At 32.8% G+C, this 24848-nt stretch overlaps 4 protein-coding genes across 5 annotated transcripts; 1 reads left to right on the top strand and 3 right to left on the bottom strand.

Moving 5' to 3' along the window:
- Window positions 1-6044: 6044 nt before the first annotated feature.
- Window positions 6045-7483, top strand: LOC103864943. Its single transcript, XM_033282873.1, has 6 exons — window positions 6045-6174; window positions 6260-6366; window positions 6588-6851; window positions 6941-6967; window positions 7071-7094; window positions 7181-7483. Exons 1-6 carry the CDS (start codon window positions 6045-6047, stop codon window positions 7379-7381), a joined length of 753 nt encoding a protein of 250 aa, XP_033138764.1. The 3' UTR covers window positions 7382-7483.
- Window positions 7365-9768, bottom strand: LOC103864864 (protein FRIGIDA). The gene is made up of 3 exons (XM_009142632.3): window positions 8685-9768; window positions 8292-8464; window positions 7365-8197 (listed from the first exon to the last, which is right to left on the bottom strand). The coding sequence occupies exons 1-3, from the start codon at window positions 9586-9588 to the stop codon at window positions 7544-7546; spliced, it is 1731 nt and encodes a 576-aa protein (XP_009140880.1). The 5' UTR covers window positions 9589-9768; the 3' UTR covers window positions 7365-7543.
- A 5280-nt stretch (window positions 9769-15048) lies between these two features.
- Window positions 15049-17446, bottom strand: LOC103864865 (calcium-dependent mitochondrial ATP-magnesium/phosphate carrier protein 2). Of its 2 annotated transcripts, XM_033281450.1 has the most exons (5): window positions 17287-17446; window positions 16591-17137; window positions 15718-16509; window positions 15528-15618; window positions 15049-15412 (listed from the first exon to the last, which is right to left on the bottom strand). In XM_033281450.1, the coding sequence occupies exons 2-5, from the start codon at window positions 17027-17029 to the stop codon at window positions 15235-15237; spliced, it is 1500 nt and encodes a 499-aa protein (XP_033137341.1). In that variant the 5' UTR covers window positions 17030-17137; window positions 17287-17446; the 3' UTR covers window positions 15049-15234. The 2 variants fall into 2 exon arrangements, with proteins under 2 accessions (XP_033137341.1, XP_009140881.1); XM_009142633.3 differs by having other exon boundaries at window positions 16591-17445.
- Window positions 17447-21881: 4435 nt separating this feature from the next.
- Window positions 21882-23442, bottom strand: LOC103864866 (succinate dehydrogenase assembly factor 2, mitochondrial). Its single transcript, XM_009142634.3, has 5 exons — window positions 23187-23442; window positions 23007-23114; window positions 22798-22924; window positions 22421-22489; window positions 21882-22324 (listed from the first exon to the last, which is right to left on the bottom strand). Exons 1-5 carry the CDS (start codon window positions 23360-23362, stop codon window positions 22178-22180), a joined length of 627 nt encoding a protein of 208 aa, XP_009140882.2. The 5' UTR covers window positions 23363-23442; the 3' UTR covers window positions 21882-22177.
- Between the last annotated feature and the right edge of the window lie 1406 nt (window positions 23443-24848).

The following is a 24848-nucleotide window of genomic DNA, read 5'->3' as shown; positions in this document are numbered from 1 at the left end:
TAATATATTAAGTTGTTATAAAATATAAGTGCATATGTCTAGTATATATTCGTCAGTTCGGTCTAAAAATCATCTAATTCTATAACAACAAAACAAATTACTTATTTTATTAGTCTATTCTTTTGAAATTTAGTTACTTAAAAGTATACAGATAAAAATATTTATATAATACTTTACGATTCTAGTATATGTAAACTATGTATAAACTAAGAATTGTTTGATTTATTAAATGATAAACTAGAAAACTTATAATAAATATTTTAAATCTACCATTCTTACAATTATAATAGCTAGATACGGTATTAGGGAGAAACAAATATTAGACGAATGATCAAATCTCTCATTCTTTAAACAAACTCAAAATGAGGTGATTGGAATCTTATCATGATATTTCATTAAAAGTTTTTAGGAATAAAAATCAAGCCTAAATTATTTAATCTGAATGAAATAATATATTGTGCTTCCAATATTAAAAATCACTTTGATTTGAAGAATTGTGTTTTTGGGATTGTGATGATCAAATAAGATATTAGAAACCACCTATTTAAAAACTAATTTGTATGCATAAAAGTATATACATTAGAGTATGCACATAAATCAAAACCAATATTTTTTTGTTTATTTACAATCACGTTTTTCGTAAATAAATCAAAACAATCATTTTATTTACTTTATATGGAATAAATTAAACTTTAGTGATATTGACATAGATACATAGTATATTTTTGTAATAAAAATATTTATTATTGACACCTGAAAAACGAAAAAGTAGGAATGGTGAATAATAGGGGAGTCACTTAGTAAGGTGTGAGATGCTAACAAACCACTGACTCAGTTCATAGCACTGCAACTATGTAGGCCTGCTCTAGCATGAAATAAACACGGTGTCTAACACACCACACAGAACAATCATATGCCTATTGCACCATATAACGACAAACAATGCGATGATAGTACATATCTATTCTCTGCACCCCACATTCTCCTCATAAGGATATATGTATAGAACTCAATAGACATCGCTAGTACAGTAGTCCACACTGCACCCCGCAAATCTGTAAGGCGTCGTAAGTACAAACGTCTATGTACCCCCGCAAATCTCCACAAACAGGCATCGCTATCATAGACGTCATGTGCCCCGGAAAAAACTCCTCAAACATAGGCAGCGAGTACAGACGTCTCTGCACCCTTCAAATCTCTACACATGGACTCGCATATATATACATATATATAAGGTTCTTACATCAATCATTTCAATCAATCATTGAATCCTCTATTATCCTATTTACGGTTTAGCAATCCATAATAATAATAAACAAGCAAGACTCTCAAACAGACTCGATTCACAGAGATAAATCATGTTTCGAAAATAGACTTTCCACAATGGTAATACTAAACAAGTTCATGATTTAAATGAAATATCCCTCACATTAGCAATGAAGAGAAGTGGTATCTATGAACTTCAGCTGCTCAAATAGACTCCAAATCTGAAACCAAGGCGGAAATTCGAGTCAGAATGCCCTTTGACCGGTTAAAAACGGGTCTGGTCAAAGTCTAGGAAAAAATCAACCCGCTAGTCAAAAGTCAACCCTGGTCAACCCATGACCAAACATAATGTTGACCTAACCAACCGGTTAACCCTAACTGATTTCAAATCCAATTGAACAAGATCCTAATTTAATTGCAAACCGGTTTAATCCTAACCAAAATCAATTTCCACTAACCGACCAGTTTAATCCCTAACCAAAAATAATTAACAAACGAGAATTCAATTAACAAACAAATTGGCTTGACTGATCAACAAGTTGAATCGATGAGTCGACTCAGCCAAGTTGCCAAGTCAAACGGTGAGTCATCCGTTGTCGGCGGCGGCTTACCGAAAAATCACTTGTAGCGGCGGAGGAGGCATCCCGGCAGTAGAAAGACGACGGTGATGCGGCGGCGGCTTCCTGGCGGCCAGGAATGGCGGATCCGGCGTCGGTCTGCCAAGTCGCCAAGTCAAACGTTGAGTCATCCGTTGTCGGCGGCGGCTTACCGGAAAATCACTTGTAGCGGCGGAGGAGGTATCCCGGCGGTAGAAAGACGACGGTGATGCGGCGGCGGCTTCCTGGCGGCTGGGAATGGTGGATTCGGTGAGCGTCGGTCGGAGTCGGTCAGCGACTGTTTCGCGTGGTCATCACACATGGCAGCTCCGGCGGGCTGCGGCGGCGCGTGTGGCTCACGCACGGGTGGAGGCAAAAATTCTGGAAGCTCTAGCGGCTTCGTCCGGGCTCCAGTTGCAGCGTGGTCGGTGTCTACGGCTTCGTCTCGACGAGAAGAATACGTTGATGGCCTTTCATGCTCGAAATTATCAACAGTTAGGGAGATATTGTAGATTTACTAAAACGGCCGAAACTAAACTTAAAAATGCATGCGATTCTGGTGGTTACCTAGGGTGACAATCGGTGGTGATGAGCTTAGCTTGGTCACAGCGTGTGGTGGCTCCGGAAAAATACGGTGATGGCTCAGCCTCTGTAAAAGTTTCTCATTCTCATTACTCTCTCTCTCTAAACTTGATTCTTGGATGGTTTGGTGAAGACAAAAAAAAGTTGAGTGGAGTATTTATAGCAATTACCTTGGGCCATTCAAACTGGGCTTGGGCCTTGGCGGATTTGAATTTGTGTGCTTAGGTTTGGGTCATTATAACTCTCCCCCACTAACAAAGAATTTGACCTCAAATTCAATTCAAGAGCTGAATGTCTACTATCATCCCGAAAAAGCTCTGGGTAATTGATCATCATCTAGGGATCAGACTCCCAGGTCTCCTCCTGAATACCATCTCTGTCCCAACTAACTTTAACCAACATGGTGATCATACCATGAATCGCTTTCACTTGACGATCCAATATCTCTACTGACTGACACGGTGCACACAAATTTTTTCCAAGGTCATTGGGTGGCTGCTGCAAAATGAGCTCTGGCTCTATGACGACTTTCCTCAAAACCAACACATGAAACACGTCATGGAAGTCTGATAACTCTCCTGATAAATCCAGTCTGTAAGCAATCACTCCAATCCGCTCCAAAATAGGATATGGTCCCATATATATTGGTTTAAGCTTCTTTAGCTTCAGAGTCTTAGGTCCTCCCTGAAACATTCTCATTTTCAGGTATACCAGGTCTCCAACCTGGAACTCCAAATCTTTACGCTTCTTATCTGCATAACTCTTTTAACGGTCATGGGTTTCCTTAAGCTGAACCTTGAGCATCTCAACCTGCTCTATCATCTCCTGAACCATTGCTGGTTCTGTCTCATGTTGCTCCCCCACTTATGTCCAACAAAGCGGTGTGCAATAGGGCCTACGATAAAGAGCCTCATACGGTGCCATCATAACGCTCGAATGATAACTGTTGTTGTAGGCAAATTTGGCTAGAGGTAGATACTTTATACTACCTTCCCAATCTAAGACGCAAGCCTTGAGCATATCCTCTAAGGTCTGGATAGTACTCTCTGACTGACCGTATGTCTGCGGGTGATAAACCGTACTCATATGAATTTTTTTCCCAAGCGTCTTCTAGAAGGCTCTCCAATATTCAGATGTAAACTTTGCATCTCTATATGATAAATTGCTGACATGAACTCCATGCAGTTTCACAATCTCTCCGATGTAAGTATTCGCCAACTGATCAGCTATGTTTGTCTTCTTAATCGCTTGGAAATGGGCTGGCTTGGTAAGTCTATCCACAATTACCCATATAGCATTCTTTCCTTTTGAGGTGGTCGGCAATCCCATCACAAAATCCATAGTCACCATATCTCATTTCCACTATGGTAATGACAGGTTCTGCAATAACCTGTTAGGCACATGATGCTCTTCCTTAACTATTTGACACTGCGATACAAATGAAGCAACATCTCTCTTCATACCAAGCTAATGGTAATAATGCTTCAGATCCCTGTAAATCTTTGTATTCCCTGGATGGATAGAAAATTTGAGTGGTGTTCTTGTTGTAAGAGTTAGGATTTAGAGTTAAAGTTTAAGATTTAGGGTTTATGTTTTAGTGTTTTGGGTTTAGGATTTTGGATTTAGAATTTAGAATTTAGATTTTAGGGTTTAGGATTTGGGGTTTAAAGTTTATGTTTTAGGTTTAGGGTTTAGATTTTAGATTTTTAGAGTTTCAGATTTTGCAGACGTTCGTGTTGGTTTTTTTCAGCCATTTATTTTTTAATTTTATTACTTTTAAAACTAATTCTACATGACATTTTAGTTGACTATGAAATGTGAATTGAATTTAACCATTCACTTTAGAGGATGAACTTAAGTTTTGTTCTAATTTAAAAAGTTGAATCACTAACTTTTTCTTTACTGTTGTTACTTGTATTGTATTTGCAAGTAGCAAAACTCAAGGATTTGATATTGGACTTAAAAAAAATGAGTATTTGAAAAGTCGAGACAAGTAAATAACATATAAGAGATATAAGTCGAACAAGCATTTGTGCCCAGTGATTAGTGTTAATTTTGTTAGGGAAAATTGAAAATAACAAACTTATTATGGCATTGTGTAATATGTAGCATGATAGTGCTCGAGATAAGAAAACTCGCTTATTTAGCAATAGACAGAGAGAGTGTGTCTTGAATCATCTCTTCTCATACCCCCAAATGTGAAACAACAGTCTCTACAAGACTTCATCTAAAATCAATTTCTTTCTGAATTATTTTTAATGCGAATATTAAACTAATTACTGTAGTACCCTTAACCCTAATATTTAAATATCAATTGATTCTGTTTTTTTTTTCTTATTTTTTTTTCCTTTTCTTTCTTTCTTCTTTGCGTCAACAGTTCATTTTTCTCTTATCTTCTCGGCTACTCTTTCTGTTATCTTCTATCTTCTCTGCGATTTTCTTCTGTTTTCTCTGTAAACAGTGAAAGAGATATGCGGTAGATGATAAAAAAAATAGTTGGAGTTGATAGAGACAAAATCAATGACGATTTTTCTTCTTCTAGATCCGTTCAAAACGACAAGGCTCAACGTATGAACTTCAGATCTCCTTCTTCCCACACTTCAGATCTCCTTCTTTCCATACTTCAGATCTGTTCCTCTGATATAAGTTTTTATTGTTCTGAGTTTTTTATTTAGGATTGTAAAAGAAGATTCAGGATTTTTTATGATTAAGATTTTTCATGTTCTATATAGATATGAGTTTTTAATAATTTATGGTTCTTATTGTTCTCATTCTCATGTTTTTATTCATTTTATCTTCAGATCTGGATTCAGTATAAGTCGGTATTTCGCAATATAACTAGTAGAACTTAGTCGAACTCAGTATAACTAACTCATCAGTAATATTCAGTATTACTCCGTATTAGTAGTATAACCTGTATAACTTAGTAGAACTTGGTACAACTGCACTCAGTAATACTCATTAGTATTCAGTATAACTCAGTACAACTTAGTAGAACTTGGTATAATTGACACTCAAAATAACTCAGTATAACCAGTACAACTTAGTAGAACTTGGTAGCACTCAGTAATACTCAGTAACATTCAGTATAACTAGTATAACTAAACATCAGTATTATCCAGTAAAACAAAGTATAACTCAATATAAATAAGTAAAATTATACCGTATAATATAGTATCTGAGATATGAAAATTTAAAATTTTGAAAATTTTGAAAATTTTGAAAATTTGAAAATTTGAAAATTTGAATTTTTTTTAATTAAAGAAAAAGAAATTTTAAAATAGAAAAGGGTAAATCATATTTCAGTTTGCGCCCATGCAAAAAAAGTTTCATAGGGAGAGCGTTTAAGAGAGAGAAACCAGATCAGAGTTTGGGATCCGGTGTACGGTCGGCGCATGAACGTCCGTGCCGGCGCCGAAGCCCTTCCTTTTCCTTTCTGTTTGTTTCTTTTTGCTTCATCTGCGCCGTCCCCCCAAGATCGCTTTGTCTGAGCTCTGGTTCCGCAACCAACCGTCATCGGTGGCTCGGTGGTTGGAGTAACGACGCGATCGATGGGAGGCTCCAGATTAGATGGAGCGGCTTGCATGTTCAGGTACTTAGATGGATCCTTACGTCGTTGCCGATTCTAGCTTCCGGGAAGGGGAGACTCACTTAGCTCCGCCTTCGCCGGCTTTTGGTCACGGAGAGTGGAGGTTCGCAAAGCTCCACACTGCCGTCTTTGGATCCCTTAGTTTGTTTCGGGTTTTTTCATTCTTGTTTGGTTTCTGGATAGTGTTGGTTGTTATGCTTGCCTTCGCGGTTATGTTTGTGTTTAGCGGATGAGCTCTCAGAAGAAGATGATGCTCTCCGAAAAAGAGGACGACGGCAAGTGAAGAAAGAAGAGTTTGGTTTCGAGATCGCGTTGGGAGCGATGGAGTTCTCGGTCCGGTGTGATCCGGCGAAGTTGCAGAGTTAGTGTGGCCGTGTCGGCCGGCATACTGCTGCTAGGGTTTCCGCTTGGTTTGGGCTGTAGGTCTATTAGAAATGTTGTGGAAAATTGGTCCGTGTATTTTGGGCTCTTTTGTTTCTTTTCCTTGTATTGGTGACTTTGTAGTTGGGCCTAGCCTTTTATCAATCAAATCTTTAGATGGGAAAAAAAAATAGAAAGGTTCAAGGCAGCTGCAGCCTCCAACTTTGGTTCCGGTTGGACCTGGCTTGCATGTGAGTGTTTTTTTTTTTTTACTTTGCTTTTGCTTCTCCACGAAAATAAATAAATTGCTAATCCCAAAACATATTTCAACTGATGCAGACAAGGCGAATAGACTGGATGTTGCAAATGCCATAAATCCACTTCCAACGGAGGAAGACAAGAAGCTTGTAATAGTAAAAACTCCCAATGCAGTAAATCCGCTCGTATGGGATTATTCTGTAAGTGTCTAAAACATAGATGAATCTCAATCTTTGTTGTTTGCTGTGGATCTCATGTCACACTTTTTTGTCCATCTTTTTATGTGCAGCCACTTCTCGCCATTGATACATGGGAGGTATAATATAAGCTATTGATTTCCCTCCCTTAATTTCAACTAGAAATTGGTTTCTTAATCTCTGACGTAGTTTTTTTTTTTTTTGCCTCATTGTGCCAAATAGCACGCTTACTATCTGGATTTTGAGGTACCATCAAAATGCGAATTATTTCTTCACTAGATCTTGAAAGCAGTGGTTCTCAATGCTCTTCATGTTGTTGTGTTTCTGCGCAGAACCGAAGAGCTGAGTACATAAATATATTCATGGAAAAGCTCGTGTCATGGGAAACAGTAAGCACGAGGCTAGAATCTGCAATGGCTCGAGCAGCTCAAAGAGAACAAGAAGGAACATATACCGAAGATGAAGAGAATTCGGAGGATGAAGAGCCAGAGGTTTACTTAGATAGTGATGTTGATGTATCTGTGGTTGACTAAAATAACTAAGAATCAATCGTAACATTAGCATCTGAATGAAATGTCAATTTTACTGTATAAACTTTGCTATCAACCCTTAAATTTTTAAATAATTCTTTAAGACTGTTGCTGGAGAAACAAAAACCTTTGTTACATATTTTACATTCCTCTTATGTGGTCTTCTTATGAGTTACGAGGAGACCTGATTTTGGGCAAAGCCAAGTATCTTTCTACAGATGGTGAATGTCTGTAAACCCTTTGTAGACCATATGGTATTTGTTGTTGCCCATGAATTGGAGGGGTGTACTCTCCAGGAAGTCTCTGTCCTTGAACCGGAGAGTGCCGTCCTGGAAGGGGAAGGTAAGAATTTGGAGGCAGATGTTCATATGCAGGTACACTTCTTCCTAACCCACTAGATGGAGCTAAATATTCAGGGGATCTCCTGAGACTTGAACGATGAGGAAAACCTGATGATGGGCCGAGGTAACTACTGACAAGAGCTGATATTTCATTGTCTCTGTGACTAGGGAAGCTTCGGTCCGGGTAGGTAGAAGAATAAGATGAGGAAGCTGCTGGTGGCATTTCCATGTCTGACAACCTTGGACGTTTCATCTGTTGGTTATAGAATCTCTTCGTCAATGCCACTTCCTCCATTAAACTGATGGATCTTGCTTCCCCTTCCATCTGTTTGTCGAGTTGAATAATGTCTTTCTCCAACTTAATCATTTGCTCTTTGATCTGCCACCCTTGAACTTCTCTCTCTGGGTCTAAGTTGTGAGCCTCCAAACACTTCATCACTGATAACAACGCAGCTAAAAACTTTTGGTTGGCCTCTTTCTGTTAAGAGAACAAAACGCAAACAATGGTACGAATCAGAAGAGGAAAAAAAGAGTCAGTGAAGAGGTAGCTAATGTGTAAAGAAGGGACATGCAAATGCTATCGGTGCTTGAGCTTTCTGTTTTGCCCTCTCAAATGACTCCTTGCTCATCCTTAGGAATGAAGTTAGAAGCGAAGAAGCCGAAAACCTATCCTCTATCCCAAAGGTATAAATCATACCAAGAGCTTCAATATGCTTTCCACGCTTGATACTTGAATCAACTATACCTACAACCAATAGAATATTGTGTTAGGACCAGTTACTAAACCCTTTCATCGAACATTACTCAATGCAACAGAAGAGTCATATGATCTACTTCCAAGGCAATTGCACTCTAAAATACTCTTAAGCTCTTATAAGGAAGCAAAAATAAAGATGGGAACTGAATCCTGACCCATTCTGCCACAAAAGAAACTCCACTCATCGACTCAAGAAAAAAGATGATACCTGACATCATAGGGACAAGGAAAGGTGACCGTTTAAGAGCAGCAGCAATCTCAGCAGCACCACTCTTCCGTACCAGATCAAACAAATCCATACTCGAAAAGCTGGAAGGAATCCCAAAACAAGCAATTAGCAGAAGCAAACCCCTAGCGTCCATTGCCTCTGCCGCAGCTAACCTTCCTTCGCTCATCATCCTTTTCTTCCACGCAACAGCAGCCGCCTCGGCTTGATCCTTGATAGAAACTCTATCAAAGGGCTTCTTCGGATCAAGCATTAGAAGATAAGACTCCAGGATCAGAAGCGAAACCTGCCTCGCAGGGATCATATGGGAATCACTCGCATAAGCTTTGCGCCCTTGTAAGTAAAACTTGCCAATGCATTCCAACACGAAGTTAGCAGGCTCCTTGGCTAGCTTCAGAGCTGCAGGAAGCTCTTCAATCAGCTTAGCTCGGTCAGAGATATTCGAGTACATGTATCTACGCAGGCCTTTGCTGCACATCAACTCGCACAATCGCTCCACCTTCTCCGCTACTGTCTCACAAGTCTCCTTTGGCGGCGATTGTGTGGCAGCAACCGTTTCTCCGGAAGCATCGTTTCGTGGAGACTGCGATCGGGAGGAGGGAGACTCGGCGGTGATGCCTTTGCTCTTGAGACTGGAGTCAATGGCGTTCTTGATGTAATCCATGTGGCTTTGCAAGTCGTCGTAGTGGCGTTTGAAGGCGTCCACTGCAGCTGAAAACGCAGTTAAATCGTCGATCGATTTCAAAAATTGAGGATGGTTAGATTGTTCGATCGTGATTTCCGTGTTTGTAGGCACGGTTCCCCGTTGTATGGTCGGCGATGATGATTGATTTTCCCTCGTGGATGGATCATGGGCAGGGATCAGAGAACCATTACGAAAGGCCATGGGAATTGCGGAGAAGAAGAAGAAAGGTAGATGTGTGTTGTTTATAAATCCCTAGTTTTCTTAAGATGTCAGGAGAGATAAGGTATGTAGAACTAGAGCTGGGAATTTGGTCATTATCAGCGGGCCCGCCCCGTTTGACCTGCCGTGGTGTGGGTCGACCGATTCACAAATTTCGACATGCGGATACGCGGGCTGAGTCGATTTGAAGCGGGCCAGGCGCAGGTAGGGCTGGGTTGCGGGTCAAACCCGTCCCGCTGACCCGCCAATCCGCGGATTACAAAGTTTTTTTGTCAAAAAATCCAATCCGCACAATCCGTGAACAAATAAATTTGTACCCGCACCCGTCCCGCTTAATTTTGCGGTAATATCCGCGAGACCCGTGGATTATATTTTTGTTTTAAAAAATATTTATTTAATTAAATTTTTGTAAAATATAATATAAATAATATATTTATAACTAAAATTTTAAATATTTTAATATTTTGATTATTATTTTTTTAAATTCCCATATTTTCTTTAAAAAATATACATTTTTACTAAAAAAATATCTATATTTTTTAAAAAAAAATTTTAAAAAAATTGCGGATTGGCGGGTACCCGCATTTCAAAACCCACCAATCCGCATCCGCCCCGCATAAAATACTTCTGATCCGCACCCGCAAATTATTTTTCTAAATTGTTTGACCCGCACCCGCCCCGTGGCGGGTCAAATGGGCCGTGCCCCGTGGGTAAAGAATCATATTCCCAGGCCTAGGTGCAGGTCAGCTGAATTTGAGTCGCGGATATCCGCCGACCCGCAAAATAAAATACATTTGTTTTTCAATATTTTTTTATAAATAAAGAAATAATTATAAAAAATTATATAATTTAAAGGGCAATTTTCCTAAATAGACCATTTTCAAGTTTTGATCACAAAAATAGATCACAAAGAGGAAAATGACTAAAATGTTTTATTTAATAGGTAAAAGAGCCCTAATACCCTAGATATATATAAAAAGTAAAAAATAAAAAAATATAAATTTTTTTAGGTTTAGGATTATATGTTTTCAAATTGAAACTTTTTTATAATTTTTTTTAAAAAAAATCGAAATTATTTTGAAATTATTTCAAAAAATACTTTTTGAAACTATTTTTTAAATTTTTATTTTCTAATTTTTAATATTTATTTTTTATTTTATATAATTTTAATCTCAATCTCAAATCTCCACCCAAGTTTGGATTAGTTAATCCTAGGGGTATAAGTGTATATTTACTTTTTTAATGAAACATTTTGGTTATTTTGATCATTAGAGTATATATTTTTGACATAAACTCTTTAGTGTTGTCTTAGGGTATTTCCCTAATTTAAATTATAAATGTATAATTTTTATTTTTATTATAAAAAAGTAAAATATATAATAAAAATAATTATTTATTAAATTTAATATTATCTGCGGGCCCTGCGGGTTACCTGCAAATATCAGCGGAGCGGGTGCAGGTGTACAATTTTTCTTTTGTGGGTTATGCAGATCAGAAATTTGAATTAAAAAAATAGAATCGACCCCAGGTTGGCGGATCATGCGGGGCGGGTTGACCCACTAACCCAGCCCTACCTGCACCTGTAGAACCTTGATTTTAAAAATAGCAATCTTCGCTCGAAAGTCAAACACGGCCTGTTTAGTCCTTTGATGCTTTAATCATTTGTAGCAATGTAAAACAAAACTGATGTTGTGTCAATACGCAAGAGAAGCTATTGTGATATGAGATAAGCTTTAGCATTAAGTTGCGTATCCAACAAAACTGTGTTAGTGACATCCATCCTTTTACTCTGCTTCACAGCTGGATCTTGACACCCTTGGTTGGTTTGGCCATATGTCTACATGAGTGGTTTTCTGATCAGCCAAACCAACCAATCTGCGTCAAAATATGATGTGAGAGAATCGATTGATCATTTATACTCTTTGTTAGTTATAATATACTGTGTCAAGGATACTTATATATTGTCTGTCTTTGCCGTTTTCTGATAGTTTTGTATGTTTTTGTTCAATTTCCCGAAGAGTTGTTTCCTAAGTTGTTGAGTTTTTATGGATTTTGTGAAAGTTCTTTCGTAAAAATATATTGACAATATATTTTTACGAAAAAAGTTTTGTGAAATTTTTTTGAAGTTAGTTGTATGGAAAATTATTTTGTAAAAGTTGTTTTGTTTTGTTTTTCAAAAGATATTCTGTAAGAACTTTTCAAAGTTAGTGTAAATGTGAGATATATTTATGATATATAAGAAAAAAAGAGAGTAAAAGTTAATATTACTAGAGTACACTTAAATTATATATACTCATTGAATCTATTTTATATTGATTTACTTATCCATCCATAAGACGGGCTAACCCCTAGACATTTTAATATATATAAATAAAAATGTTCAGATTAACCATTTCACAAAATGTAGATATATAAGAAAATAATGATTTTTGATTAAATTTTTATGATTTTCTAAAAAAAATTGTATACATTTTTGAAAATTTTAGTAATAAAATTTATAATTTAAAAATATATAATTAAATTATATTTCGAAATTTATAGTGCCATATTTTAATATATTTATTTTAATGATGATTTATGAGTTATTCTCATAATCTAAAAAATTTTCCAAAAATATAAATTGACATTAAATGTAATATATGAGATATTACCATATTTTCAAAAGTTTACCAAAAACATAAATTAACATTAAATGAAATTGTTCATGTCATATTAAGCTATAAGTCATGTCATCAATTTCAATAGTTATGTCATATTTGTTTTGTGAAATTAATTGTAGAATTGACATGTGGCAAAATTACTTTGCAAATATAGTCTAGGGGAGAAGGTACGAGCTCTTATAGTACGAGGAAGAATAACGAGCTTTCTAAGCACGAAAACTCGGGGAAGAGTATTCCCAACTTTTGACCCAAAAATATAAAAATAAAAGAGTATTCCCAACTTCTATCCTTTTATTTAGCTTCCGCTCTCTATCAAAACGTAACTGAAGTTTGTTCAGCCAGGAATTGGAATCTATAGAGAGCTTTCTACAATGAGAAAAAACTAGATTTTGACCCGCGTTTTCAAAGCGCGAATTTATTTTTGTTTTTTTTTTCAATTGAAAAATATTTAGTAAATATCATATTTTCATATATTTGTATTTTATTTTATAAAAGACTTAAACTTTTTATATTTATTTATTGTATTTCATTTTAAATGACTATTTATGTTTAAAAAATTAATCTTTATTTTTTTAATGAATTAAGTTGGTATAACTCTGATAAATTAATTTTATCATGGGGTTAATATTTTAATTAAAAAATTATATACTTTTAATAAAGATTTATATTTTTCAATAAAAAAATTCAATTATTTTTATGAATGCTTAAATTATATTAAGAAAAGAAAAAAATAATAATTAAGAATAGTTGAAAAAAAATATTTGAATTTGGACTCAATGACCCAAAGGAAAAAAAAATGAGAATTAAATCTGATTTTTTAATAGGCCCAAATGGCTCAAGAGAGATTTGATGTGGACTGGATCCAAAATTAATGACCCAACTAGATTTTGATCCGCGCTAGCGCGGATATTTTTTTGTTATATATCCGTTTGATAAAATTTGAATAAATTTAAAACTTTTTATTAGGAATAAATGATTTTAAAATTTCTCTATTATAATGTTTGAATTTTAAATAGTATTTTCATATCCAATCCAGACATATAGTCTGTTGTGAACAGCCACAAATTAATCAAGAAGACAGTAGAGGACAAAACATATTGAAGCAAATACCCGTTTAGGGTTTCTTATTATTGTGTGAATGAATAATCTTACAAACCTTTAGACCCATATTTATAACAACCTCAAAACCTAATTTTCTTTATCCTTTAGGAATACATACTTATCTAGAAAAAGTAAATTTTCCAAATCGTCCGACCCACGAGTGATGGACTTTTACTGATGCACACAGATTTAAGACACACAGATGCAACATAGTCAAACCGATAGATTCAATAAATCTGTATATAGTCCTATTTTGAATTTAATAAAACAAAATATGATAAAAATACGGTAAAAGCCAAAACACACTATTAATCCGCTATCATTTTTCAGGTTTTCAGGTACTTCTAATCTTTGTCAAAACTTAAATATATGAACCGACCTATCCATGCTACATACTCAAATATTACATGTATTTTACATGTATTTGAATTATGATTCCAAACTGATCCTAACATGAAAGAATCCATCTAAACCTGAATTAAAAAAAATCAAATATCTATTTGGGTCCAAATGTTTAGAATCCAAATAACCAAGATAGAAAGGAACCGATCCGAATACTTGAGTACCCAAACCTATTTTCTCATTATATTTTGTGTGTATTTTATAAGTTTTACATTTGTTAAATTGATATGGTTTAAGAGTTATTTGATAGATTTTTTTAACTAATTCAATAGAACATATTTGTAAGATTTCTCATAGTTTTTAAACTTTATTAATAATTTTTTTATCATAATACATTCTATAAAAATTAAGTTAACATAATATAAATATAATTTTATTTTAACATATGATTTGCGATTTATCAAATTTAATTTTGTAAATATTTGAAACTATATAAGATGTCATGATACAATCTAAACTATTAAAACTGAAGTACAAATAAATTTTAACCCTAAGTTTTCCTCAATAATTACCATCCAATGCCACTTACTTTATAAATAGCAATTTCCATAAAAATAGTTAAACAATTCCCTAATATTTAGCTACCTAATAAATTTAGAAGATATGCAATCATTCATTTATTTTAAAAATCAAAATAAAAAAATCAATTTTGCAATCCATAAAAAACTATAAAATAAATTAAATGATCAGATTAGTTTATTGGTTTATTAAAAATTAAATTAATCAAAATCGTTTAAAATTTTTAGAATAATAAAACTAACTCAGTTATATTTAATTAATTAGCATCTTCTAATTTAATTAGTACAATAATATGTATTTAATTTTTAAACGTTTACAAAAATTAAAAACAAATACCCGTGCGCAGGCACGGGTCAAGATCTAGTGTTTAATGATATTATTAGTACATGTATAAAATATGGAATATTATTTTAGCTTTAATATGATTGTGATCTTAGTGATATTAATATCCCACACATATCACAATGATTGTTATCCCACGAAATTAGGAGTGTTTGTTAATTTTTATGGTAACACAATTAATATCTCACGAGCATCACAATTTTTCATAGGTAGTTAAAGTTATTAATTATGTATAATTAGAGTGATTAATTGTAGGACCAAAAAATATAAGTGTAACCAAAATGTCCAAACAACTTTCATAGGTATATTTATTAAAACTCTTTCCCTTTTAATAGTATTGATATAGATTTGTTATTAATATTACTTAATTACCCTTAATGAAACATGCAATGTTAGTGAAAGAAAGGACATGCAAAGATAATTATGACAATAGGATCCTGCTTTAATAGTATAGATGTTTAAAGAAACAACAACAATAAAGTATATTAATCTCATTACAAATGATGATTAGAAGAATCAAACATGTTAAAAACAACCTAGTTTTAACTAGGTTCTCTTTTTTTATTATTATTTCCACTCTTTCGTCAATATCAAAATGAAGTCATTAATCAAGTTCAAGACTCTTTTTCATTGCTTCGTAGACCATATACGTAATGCTTGCAGCAGGAACAACCTTTAGAAGATTCGGTAGAAGCCCTTTGTAGAGTGCTTTGTACCCTTCTTCACTTACTGTCCTCCTGAATACTCCAGACATTGACGTCCTTGTTCGCTCCGCTTGCATTCTGCTAGACAGAAACATATATAAAATATATGAAAAAAAACAGTTCAAAACGCACGCGAGAACTGATCTATGTTTCTCTATGCAGGAAAAGCAAAGAGGCATTGGAATCGATTTACCTTGTTCTAACAACCTGTAAAGGATAAACACAGGTTGCTCCAAGAGCTCCTGAGATGGTTCCACATCCTAGTTGAATGAGCGGACCTGGTTCTGAAGTCCAAACCCAAGCCAAGATTAATGAGTCTACGCGTTCAAGCCTGAATGTGAAAAAAAATATAGCATATTTCACATGGCAATAAGGAGATTTACCGGCGTCCTCTTGAAGAATATATGTCCTGGACAAATCCTTTAATTTCTCATATGCAGCAAGATCGATACCGGCATAAGGAATAATCCCGAGAAGTGAAGGGAAAAGACCTTTGTAGAAGGCACGTGGACCCTCATGAACCAATATGTCTTTAGTGAGCGTTCCAATCCGGGGACAAGCAGCACCTGCTTGGCTAGTGCATGTCTGCAACCGCGTTTTGACAAGGTCCAGAGGGTATATAGAGGCTTGAGCCACTGCACCAGCCATACCTCCAGCGAAAAGTCTAGCGGTAGTGCCGATATCCGCTTTGTCTTCACCCATGTTTTCACCAATAGCGTTCTTGAAAAGCTCATAGGCATAGAACTTGATGGCACTCTCTGGTGCCACCTTCACAATATTCAACCCGTTACCTCTAAAGAAACCCCGAACCCCACCCTGATTCCATATCGCCTTTACGGCATCTCGGATTTTAGCATCGGTTTTCTGAATTTGCAAAAGGACTTTTAAGCGATCGAGAGGTGCAGTCGCAGTCCTAGAAGCAGCACCGGCTATGCCACCTGCAATGAAGTAGTTGCTTCTCTTAACATGTTTGCTCATTCCTTCCGGGATAACGGCTTGTTCTCCAATGTCTACAAGACACACTCTTTCCCAGTGATGGTAAATGTTTTCGATGGTGGCTTCGTGAGGATACAACAAAAGAAAATCCCTCCATTCTTCAAACAGTATGATTCCATCATTGTCCTTGTCAACGTGCTCCACAAAGCGAGCGAGCTCCTCATCATTTATCTCAATTCCTGCAATATACAAGCTGTTGTGGCTTATAGGACGAAAAGGTTTGCACTTTACACTCCAAAATCAAGAAGAGAAGACTATACCGGCCTTAACGAGAGAATCCCAGAGTCCCTCGGGAGAAATGCAACCATTGTGCTCAACATCAATAGCTTGAAAAATTCGATAGAGCTCGAGTTCCTTATCATCCATGTAGCGACGAAACTCGTGATAATCCACACGCCCATCTCGATTCGCATCGCAAACCCTAAACAGCTCCTTGGCGTACTTGTACCCGCTTGGGATTTGAAGCGCGACCAGCCCTTTCTCGATCTGCGCGCAATCCAAGTACCCAGCATTCTCAGAGTCGAAGAAGTTGAATAGGCTCCGGATCCGCACGTCCCGTTCCTCCCTCGTCTCGCGGAGAGCTAGAAGAACGTGATCCATCGAAACGGGTCCGGGTTTCTTGAACGGGTTGCAGGAGCCCTGTTTGGATTTCATTTGCGTCGGTAATCCAACGTGCTCCACGCCATGGTGACTCGACATGATCGATCAGATTGAAATCAACAACTTGGAGGGAAGATTGATCATATATACCCAGATCTACTACGAATGTAATGATCTACGATCTCCAAAACGCTTACCATTTAAAACCTGTAACGCAGAGGGATGATTGATTATTCGATTCACTCCAATAATAAGATGATATTCAGTGAGATCAGGCAGATAGATGTAAAATCCAATGAAGAACTATAAGAGATATTGACTCAAAAGCACAATGGTGGATTTGTGCTGATGCTTACAGGTGACGCTGAGGGAAAGAGAGGTGGAAATGGGAAAAGGCCAATCTCTCCAACGGTGTGGAGTCGAGATTCGCATTGGATATTCGATTTTATGTGATCATTGTAACTTTTTTTTGTTTATTCATTTTTCCATTTTAAAAATGAATCTTTTTTTGGGAAACCAAAAGTTTAATTTCCCTTTTATATTCCATTCATGTACCCTTTCTTTTATTACTATAGATAGATGATATAATAATATCTTTTAGTGATGGTTGACGGGTCCAAAGATACTAGATTTATCTTGACACACCTCCCGGAGCTTTTGCATTTAAATCGGTTCAAATTGTTGAAAAATCCCACGTTTCACACAATGGTTGACATTGGTATGAATGTATCTTCTTCTCCTCAATTAAAAGAAAAGTATATTATAAATTTAACTTTATATTTATTTGATAGAGATAAATTTCCATAAAAAATACTATTAGGAGGAGGTATTCTTTTCTATTGAATTTGAAGGGACAAATCATTTTTTCTAATAATCCAAATAGTTCTAATATAAATTATTGATGAAAATCCACTTTTCCAATTAGGAGAGTTTTAATAGGATTTATACAAATATTAGATCTAATAACCTAGGATTTGTTAGAACTTTTACAAACACCATATCCAATAAGTTAGGATTTGACAAAAAAAAACTGAAATTTTATAAAATCTCTACGAAATTATTAATATGATTAACATATATATAACAATTAATGTTTATGAATAATAAAGATTTGATAACAATTTTTGCATCCTTCCTCATTTTTGTTTAATTTTATATCATTAATTGAAATTAAACAATCACATTAACCATATAATGAAAATAGATTTTTTTTTCTTATATGTTATATTTTGACATTTTTAAAACGAGTTTAAATAAAAAAATGTTAAAAATCCCTTTGAAAATTTTGTGACCAATGGCTTAATTATTTTTGTTATAACAAGATACAAATGATCGTACAATCGTATTAATATAAATTTTTATTTAATAGATATTCATATTAAATAATGAATATATATTAATACACTTTAAATAACTATGCACCATTTAAAAATACATAAATATGTTAATTTAAAATTTGCATTGCAAGAGTATTGAGACTTTAATATTTTAATTTTGAAATTTGCCTAGAACCGATATGAACCATCATAATTTTCTTAAATGGGTCTAGAACAGTTTTTGATGATTAACTAAATAGACCACGTACATAGTAAAATGTGTTTTGGTTTAAAAATTGTTGCATACCAAAAATTAATATGAACCATCATCATTTTCGTCTAAACTTTTGTCACAGTAAAAGAATAAGGTTGGAAAAAAAGTCAGAATCCATAAAAACCGAACCAAGGCCGATCCAAAGAATAATACTGAACTTTAACCAAAATTGGTTAGATATCCGAATGGATTCAAAATTTTGGTATTTAGAGAACCGGAACCGAACCCAATCCAAACATAATATTTTAGCTATCCAAATATATATGAACAAGATTGATATACTTAAATATATTAATTATTTTTAAATTTAATATCTAAAAGAATATACAAAATATATAAGACGTTTTTAAGTTGTCCAAAATACTTGGAAATATATACACATAGTTATAAGTACATGTTTAAAATATCTAAATAATACTTATAATACCTAAAATACTTAAAATATCTATTATATCCAAATAGTTAAGCTAAACCAATTTTTATGTTAAGTTTAAGTATTTTGGTATATATTATTCAAATTTATATGTTATATATTATTTTTATTTTTAGATTTTGAAAAATTTAAAGTATATATGAACTTTCATTTTTGAAAAAAAAATTAAATAGGTTATCCGAATTTCCAAACTCGAATCAAATCCGCAAAAAAAAAGCCGAACCAAATCCGAAAAAATCCGAACTAAACCCTCAAGGATCCGAATCGAACCAAACGGTACTTAAATGTACACCTCTAATCAAATGTAAAAAAGTTATTGATGAGAAAATGTATATTATTTATAATAATTAAATATAATATATTTTTTTAAAAGTAATAATCCCGCGCAGGGCGCGGGTTATCATCTAGTTGAATACTATAAAGCATGTGACTGCTTTACTACTGCTCTAAAAAATTCTAACTTGTGGAACACATATTTTGCAGTAATAGATATTTACATTACTGCTGTGCACAAAAAAATAAAAATAAAGATATCTAATATATTAAAACAGAAGTCATGACTTTTTTTCATGTGTGATTTTTTTAGTTTGGACCATTCCTAGAAAATATCATATTTTACATAAGTTCATTATTATACCTTTTAATATCTTTTATCTTTTTATTTGAAATACAAATAGATATATTTAAAATGTTCTAACAAAATCTTTTTGAAATCTTCTTAGAATCTTTGTAAATTTACTTTTGAAAATTTGTTAGTTTTAATTTAAATTATCATAAAATATAATTAGAAATTAAAATTGAATATAGTTTTGGTTTATAAACGAAAATTTAAATAAAATGAAATTAATTAATTTCAAAAATACATTTACTAATAATTTTTAAAGATTTTGTTAGAAATAAATATTTATTTCTATTTTAATTTTTTCAAATTTGTTTTCTAATAAAATAAAAATCATGATTTTTTGATGAATGATATTTTTATTTGGACCATCATTTAAATTTTCTATTAAATGTATATCACTAATGCTAATATATATAATATTGTTAACTACTTTAATCATAATATTTTTTAATTTTTTAAAACATTTTTAAAATTCTAACAAATCTCTTAAAAAAGATTATAATATGATCTTAATTATCATAAATTGAATATAAATGTTTTCAACTAATTTTGTAATTAGTAATGAAATGTTACTAAAAGAATAATATTATATCCTATTTTATCAATTTTATAATAATATCTATCATTTTAAATAAAAACGTTATATTGAACAAAATATGATAAAATTATTTTAAATTGATAAGTTAACATATTTTATTTTCATAAATATAAAATATTTATGCTAAAAATATAATATGTTGGTTGAACGGGTTAATATTAGTAAACTATATAATACATGTATAAAAATTTATCTTATCTTAAACTTTTTAATATACAGTAATTTATTATATAAAATTAATAAACATTAAAAAATTACTAAAAAATCTAGCGGTTTGAATAACGGATCATGTTATAATAAACTAAATACAAAATTATTTTCATATATGTTGTTTCATGCATTAAAAATTTAGTTTAATAATCAAACGCAAATTCAATAGGAAAAATATATAATAAGCAACATATATATGTGATGATTTTAATTTACAGCGTTGACAAAAAAAAATTACAGCATGAAAGTTAAAAATTATTATGTTTGGCATAATTATACAAACATTTAAATATGTGAGTAACATTAAAAATATATAATAATTATGTAAAAAAAATATCTATATATATAAATGTGAAAATATATTCCCGCACGGTTGTGCGGGTGAAAATCTAGTTTACATTACAGGACCAAACCACCAAAACAATGGACATCATGAAAATACAGCCTAGGATGAAAGATTGCACTCATCACGTGTATTAATTATTTTCTAAAATTAAGGTTCAAAGTAGAAATCCACGTAGTATTTATAAACCCAAGTAAACTATGCAGATTTTTAAATCCATGTAATATTTATAAATCCAAGTAAAATATACAGATTTTTATTTTTTTCGGATTAGTATTTACAAATCCGGAGGTTTTTCCTCGAATTTGAGTCTTTGTATTTTTAACAAAAAAATCCAAAAAAAAACCCATTCAAATCCATTATAAAATCAAATTTATTAGTAAATCCCTACGATTAAATAACACTTGATTTGATATATAATTTACGAATCACTAAATCAATAACACATAATTTTAATACATATTTTAAAATCATAGAACTAATAACACCAGATTTAATTTGGATTTTCAAATCCATTAAAATGCAACAACCAATAACTCTCACTTAATGACTCGGCTGAATCTGTAGTGTTATTATGTTTTTTTTTTTAAAAAATTTTAAAAGGCTTCTATAAATCTGTAGTATTATTGATATACTTATTAAAAAAATAGTTATGAAATTTCCGAACCATTCAAAAAACAATCTAAAAACAAACCAAACCACCAACGGTTCCTACAAAGGGACATAATACAATTACCTGACAGATCCGAAGACGATCTCTGTATCAGGAACCAAACCAAATACCCGAATATCCTAGCTTATGCTAGATCGAGTCATTTTGGCGCAAGAAAAGTCCCTATTTTACTGTCCAACACTCGCCATAAGTTGAAACTAGCTTCTGATCCGCGCGGGTATTTGTTCTTCATAACTATATGTTTTTCACTTATATAAACATTCATGTTAATGATTCACAGGTTATTGAATTTTGGCATTAGTATATCTTGTTCAATTTATTTAGCATCCATATATAAACTATACCGTTGTATTATTCTTTTATTGTACTTTTATTGATTTGACTTGATAAATTAAGACTCTAAAGTGTAAAATATTAGAGTATTAAGTATAACTGTATGTGCTTTATTAAATTATACTATAAATATTGTGATTAAAATTAGATGTAAAGTTATAATTTTATAGTTTTTTTTAACAAATACATTATTTAGACAGGCCCATATCCAGAAAACACAAAACGAATTCAACAAACGCAATCCCTTGATACCTGTATTTATATATCAAGAACTTCGACAAGCAAGACATCCTGTAATTCACTCTCTCAACCTTACTTCTGAGACGCAGCATAATACGCTCTCACGCTTTATTCATACAATAGTAAAAGGTAAAGATACTTTTTAAATAAACGTATTTTCTTTTTGGAAATTTGTTACTTTCGTAAGCAGTGTTTTTATTTTATTTTACTGGTTCCCTGAGATCGGAGCATCACGGCCTCTCTTGAAATCATCCCAGCCTTTGACCCAAGGCTGTCCAGCTTCTGCACGCGTCTCTGGTGCTGCATGCTTGTTCAGATTCGTCATGACTTTCTTGTGCAACGCCAAGAATACCTTTATTCATTACAACCAAATGATTGATTTAAGTCATTGGCTACTTACTTATGCTTTCTAAGACATTGGAGAATATATCATGAGGGTTGAGCTTACCGGATTTGAGCTCACTATCTCCGGAGGTTGTTCCTGACCAGTTAACCATTTCCAAAGATCAGGGTTTTCCTGCACAGAGCCAAAACCACTATTATCAAAAAAAAGTTATGTTCAAGAAAAGTATTTGAGGCCACTATGAATCAAATCGTGTTTTCATCATCTGCTCTTAGCAAATCCATACTCTTGTGTATGTTCTCTACAATAATATTAATACAGGGAAATTATTTAACAATTGACAACATCATTTTGAGATTATAATTAAGATCACGTAAGAAGTTACAGAAACTCCTATAACATGTTTCTCAAAATAATATGCACAAGAGAACTAACTATATATGGAATCTGAGATGTGAAATATCGTGATGATAAAGACATACCAAATCGAGGACATGAATAAGGGATTTGACGGTGTTCTCGTCCATGGAATTGACATTCTCTTCAACCCAGTTCCCCAAAACAAGATCAAGTTCCAGAAACCCTCGTTGCTTGCTCCTATACAACAATCTATATTCACACGCATAACCAAAAAAAAACTCAATCACCTATACATTCATTTATTCCAAATCTAAAAAAAAATTAAGAATACCTGTTAATCGTTATCCTCTTCTTCTCTTCGCTAGAGAGATCTATATCAAAGTTCTGTGCACTCGACGTGTTCCCGCAGAAGAATCTCGGCGCAAAATCAACCCCATTTCTATAAAAGATCAAAGAAAGATAAATATTCGGAATCCATTTTTGTTAATCGGTGCAAGAAATATTAGAATACCGGAAAATAGGATGTGAACGGGCAGCAGCGGCTGGAATCACGGATCTCCTGTTAACCACCGCGGTAGAGCGGATGATACGGTGGATGTTAGTTAGAGCTTTTCGGTTGGCCATTTTGTTTCTGTTTTCTATTGTAGAGGCAAAGTTAATTTTGCAGTGAAGTACAGATGGATTCATAATGGGCCCTACACTTGCCGTGGCCCTCTCTTGACCACACTGGATGGCAACTAACTTTTTTATTCTTTTTGATGAAAAGTTTTTATTTACGATGAACAATTTTTTTTTTGGGTCATTTTGATGTACATTTATATGAGACCAATCAAATTAAGAATATAGCTATAGTTTGGGAGTCGTATCTTTTTATTCCGTAAATAATCATTGAAGTTCTCTGTAGCACGTGAGTGTTTATATGCCACACACAACAACATATACCATCCTATTTATAATATATATATATATCATAGATATCTCAAACAGAAATTCAACAATATAGAAGAATTTAATTTTCTTTATATTATTTACTTGTAGTGTTTAATGGAATAAACATAATGTGTAATATAAAAGAGTATAGTTGTTCATAGTACAAATGGTTTACCATGATATAGTATATGAAAAAGCAAATTTAGTTGATATAGTATAAATTAAAACAATTTATTATTCCATATGTGATGGCCATATAATATAGTATGTAGAAGTATATTAGAAGGAAGGAAGGAAGGAAGGAAGGAAGGAAGGAAGGAAGGAAGGAAGGAAGGAAGGGAGGGAGGGAGGGAGGGAGGGAGGGAGGGAGAGAAGGGGAGGGAGGAAAAGAAAAAAAAAGGTATAATTACAATTTTATTCCATATTTTATAAATAAAATATAATACAACAATCTATTATTTGAACATCTTATATATTAAAACAGAAGTCACGACCTTGATTCATGTGTGATTTTTTTAAAAATGGACCTAATGGACCTATTCATAGAAATTCATACTATATTTTAATTCAGATTAATAATAAATATAATTTTTAAAATATTTTAATCATAGTATCTTTTGATATCTTTTCATTTTAAATATAAATATATTTATTTTAAAATTCTAACAAATCTGTTTAAAAAGATTTTTACAAGATCTTCATTTTCGAAATTATATTTAAATATTTTCACTAATTTTGAAATTAGTTTAAAATATTATTATACATTAATATATTCAGTTATATAAAATGAAAAATAAAAAAATCTATAATATTTTAGTTATTATATAATCATAATCAATCATATTAAATTTAAATTATTATATTGAGCTAAATATAATAAAATTGTATTAAATTTATATATTTATATATTTTATTTTCGTAATTATAAAATATTTCTGTTCGAAAATAAAATCTAATATGTTGGTAAGATGGGTTAACATTATCAAACTATATAATACATGTATAAAAATTAACATGCATTTCTTTAAAATTAATAATATAAAATCTTTGTAACTACTTTAATCATAATATATTTTCATTTTAAATATAATATATATTTATATATTATATTTTAAAAATTCTAATAAATCTGTGTAATATTTAAACAATAACTTAATGTATTTTAAGTTATCGTTTAGAAATGAAAATAAATAAATTATATCCTATTTTGTCTATTTTTATAGTCATGATCATGGTAAAATAT

The sequence above is a fragment of the Brassica rapa genome, chromosome A10, assembly GCF_000309985.2.
Source record: "Brassica rapa cultivar Chiifu-401-42 chromosome A10, CAAS_Brap_v3.01, whole genome shotgun sequence".
NCBI lineage: Eukaryota > Viridiplantae > Streptophyta > Magnoliopsida > Brassicales > Brassicaceae > Brassica > Brassica rapa.
This window is presented reverse-complemented; position numbering and strand designations above follow the sequence as displayed.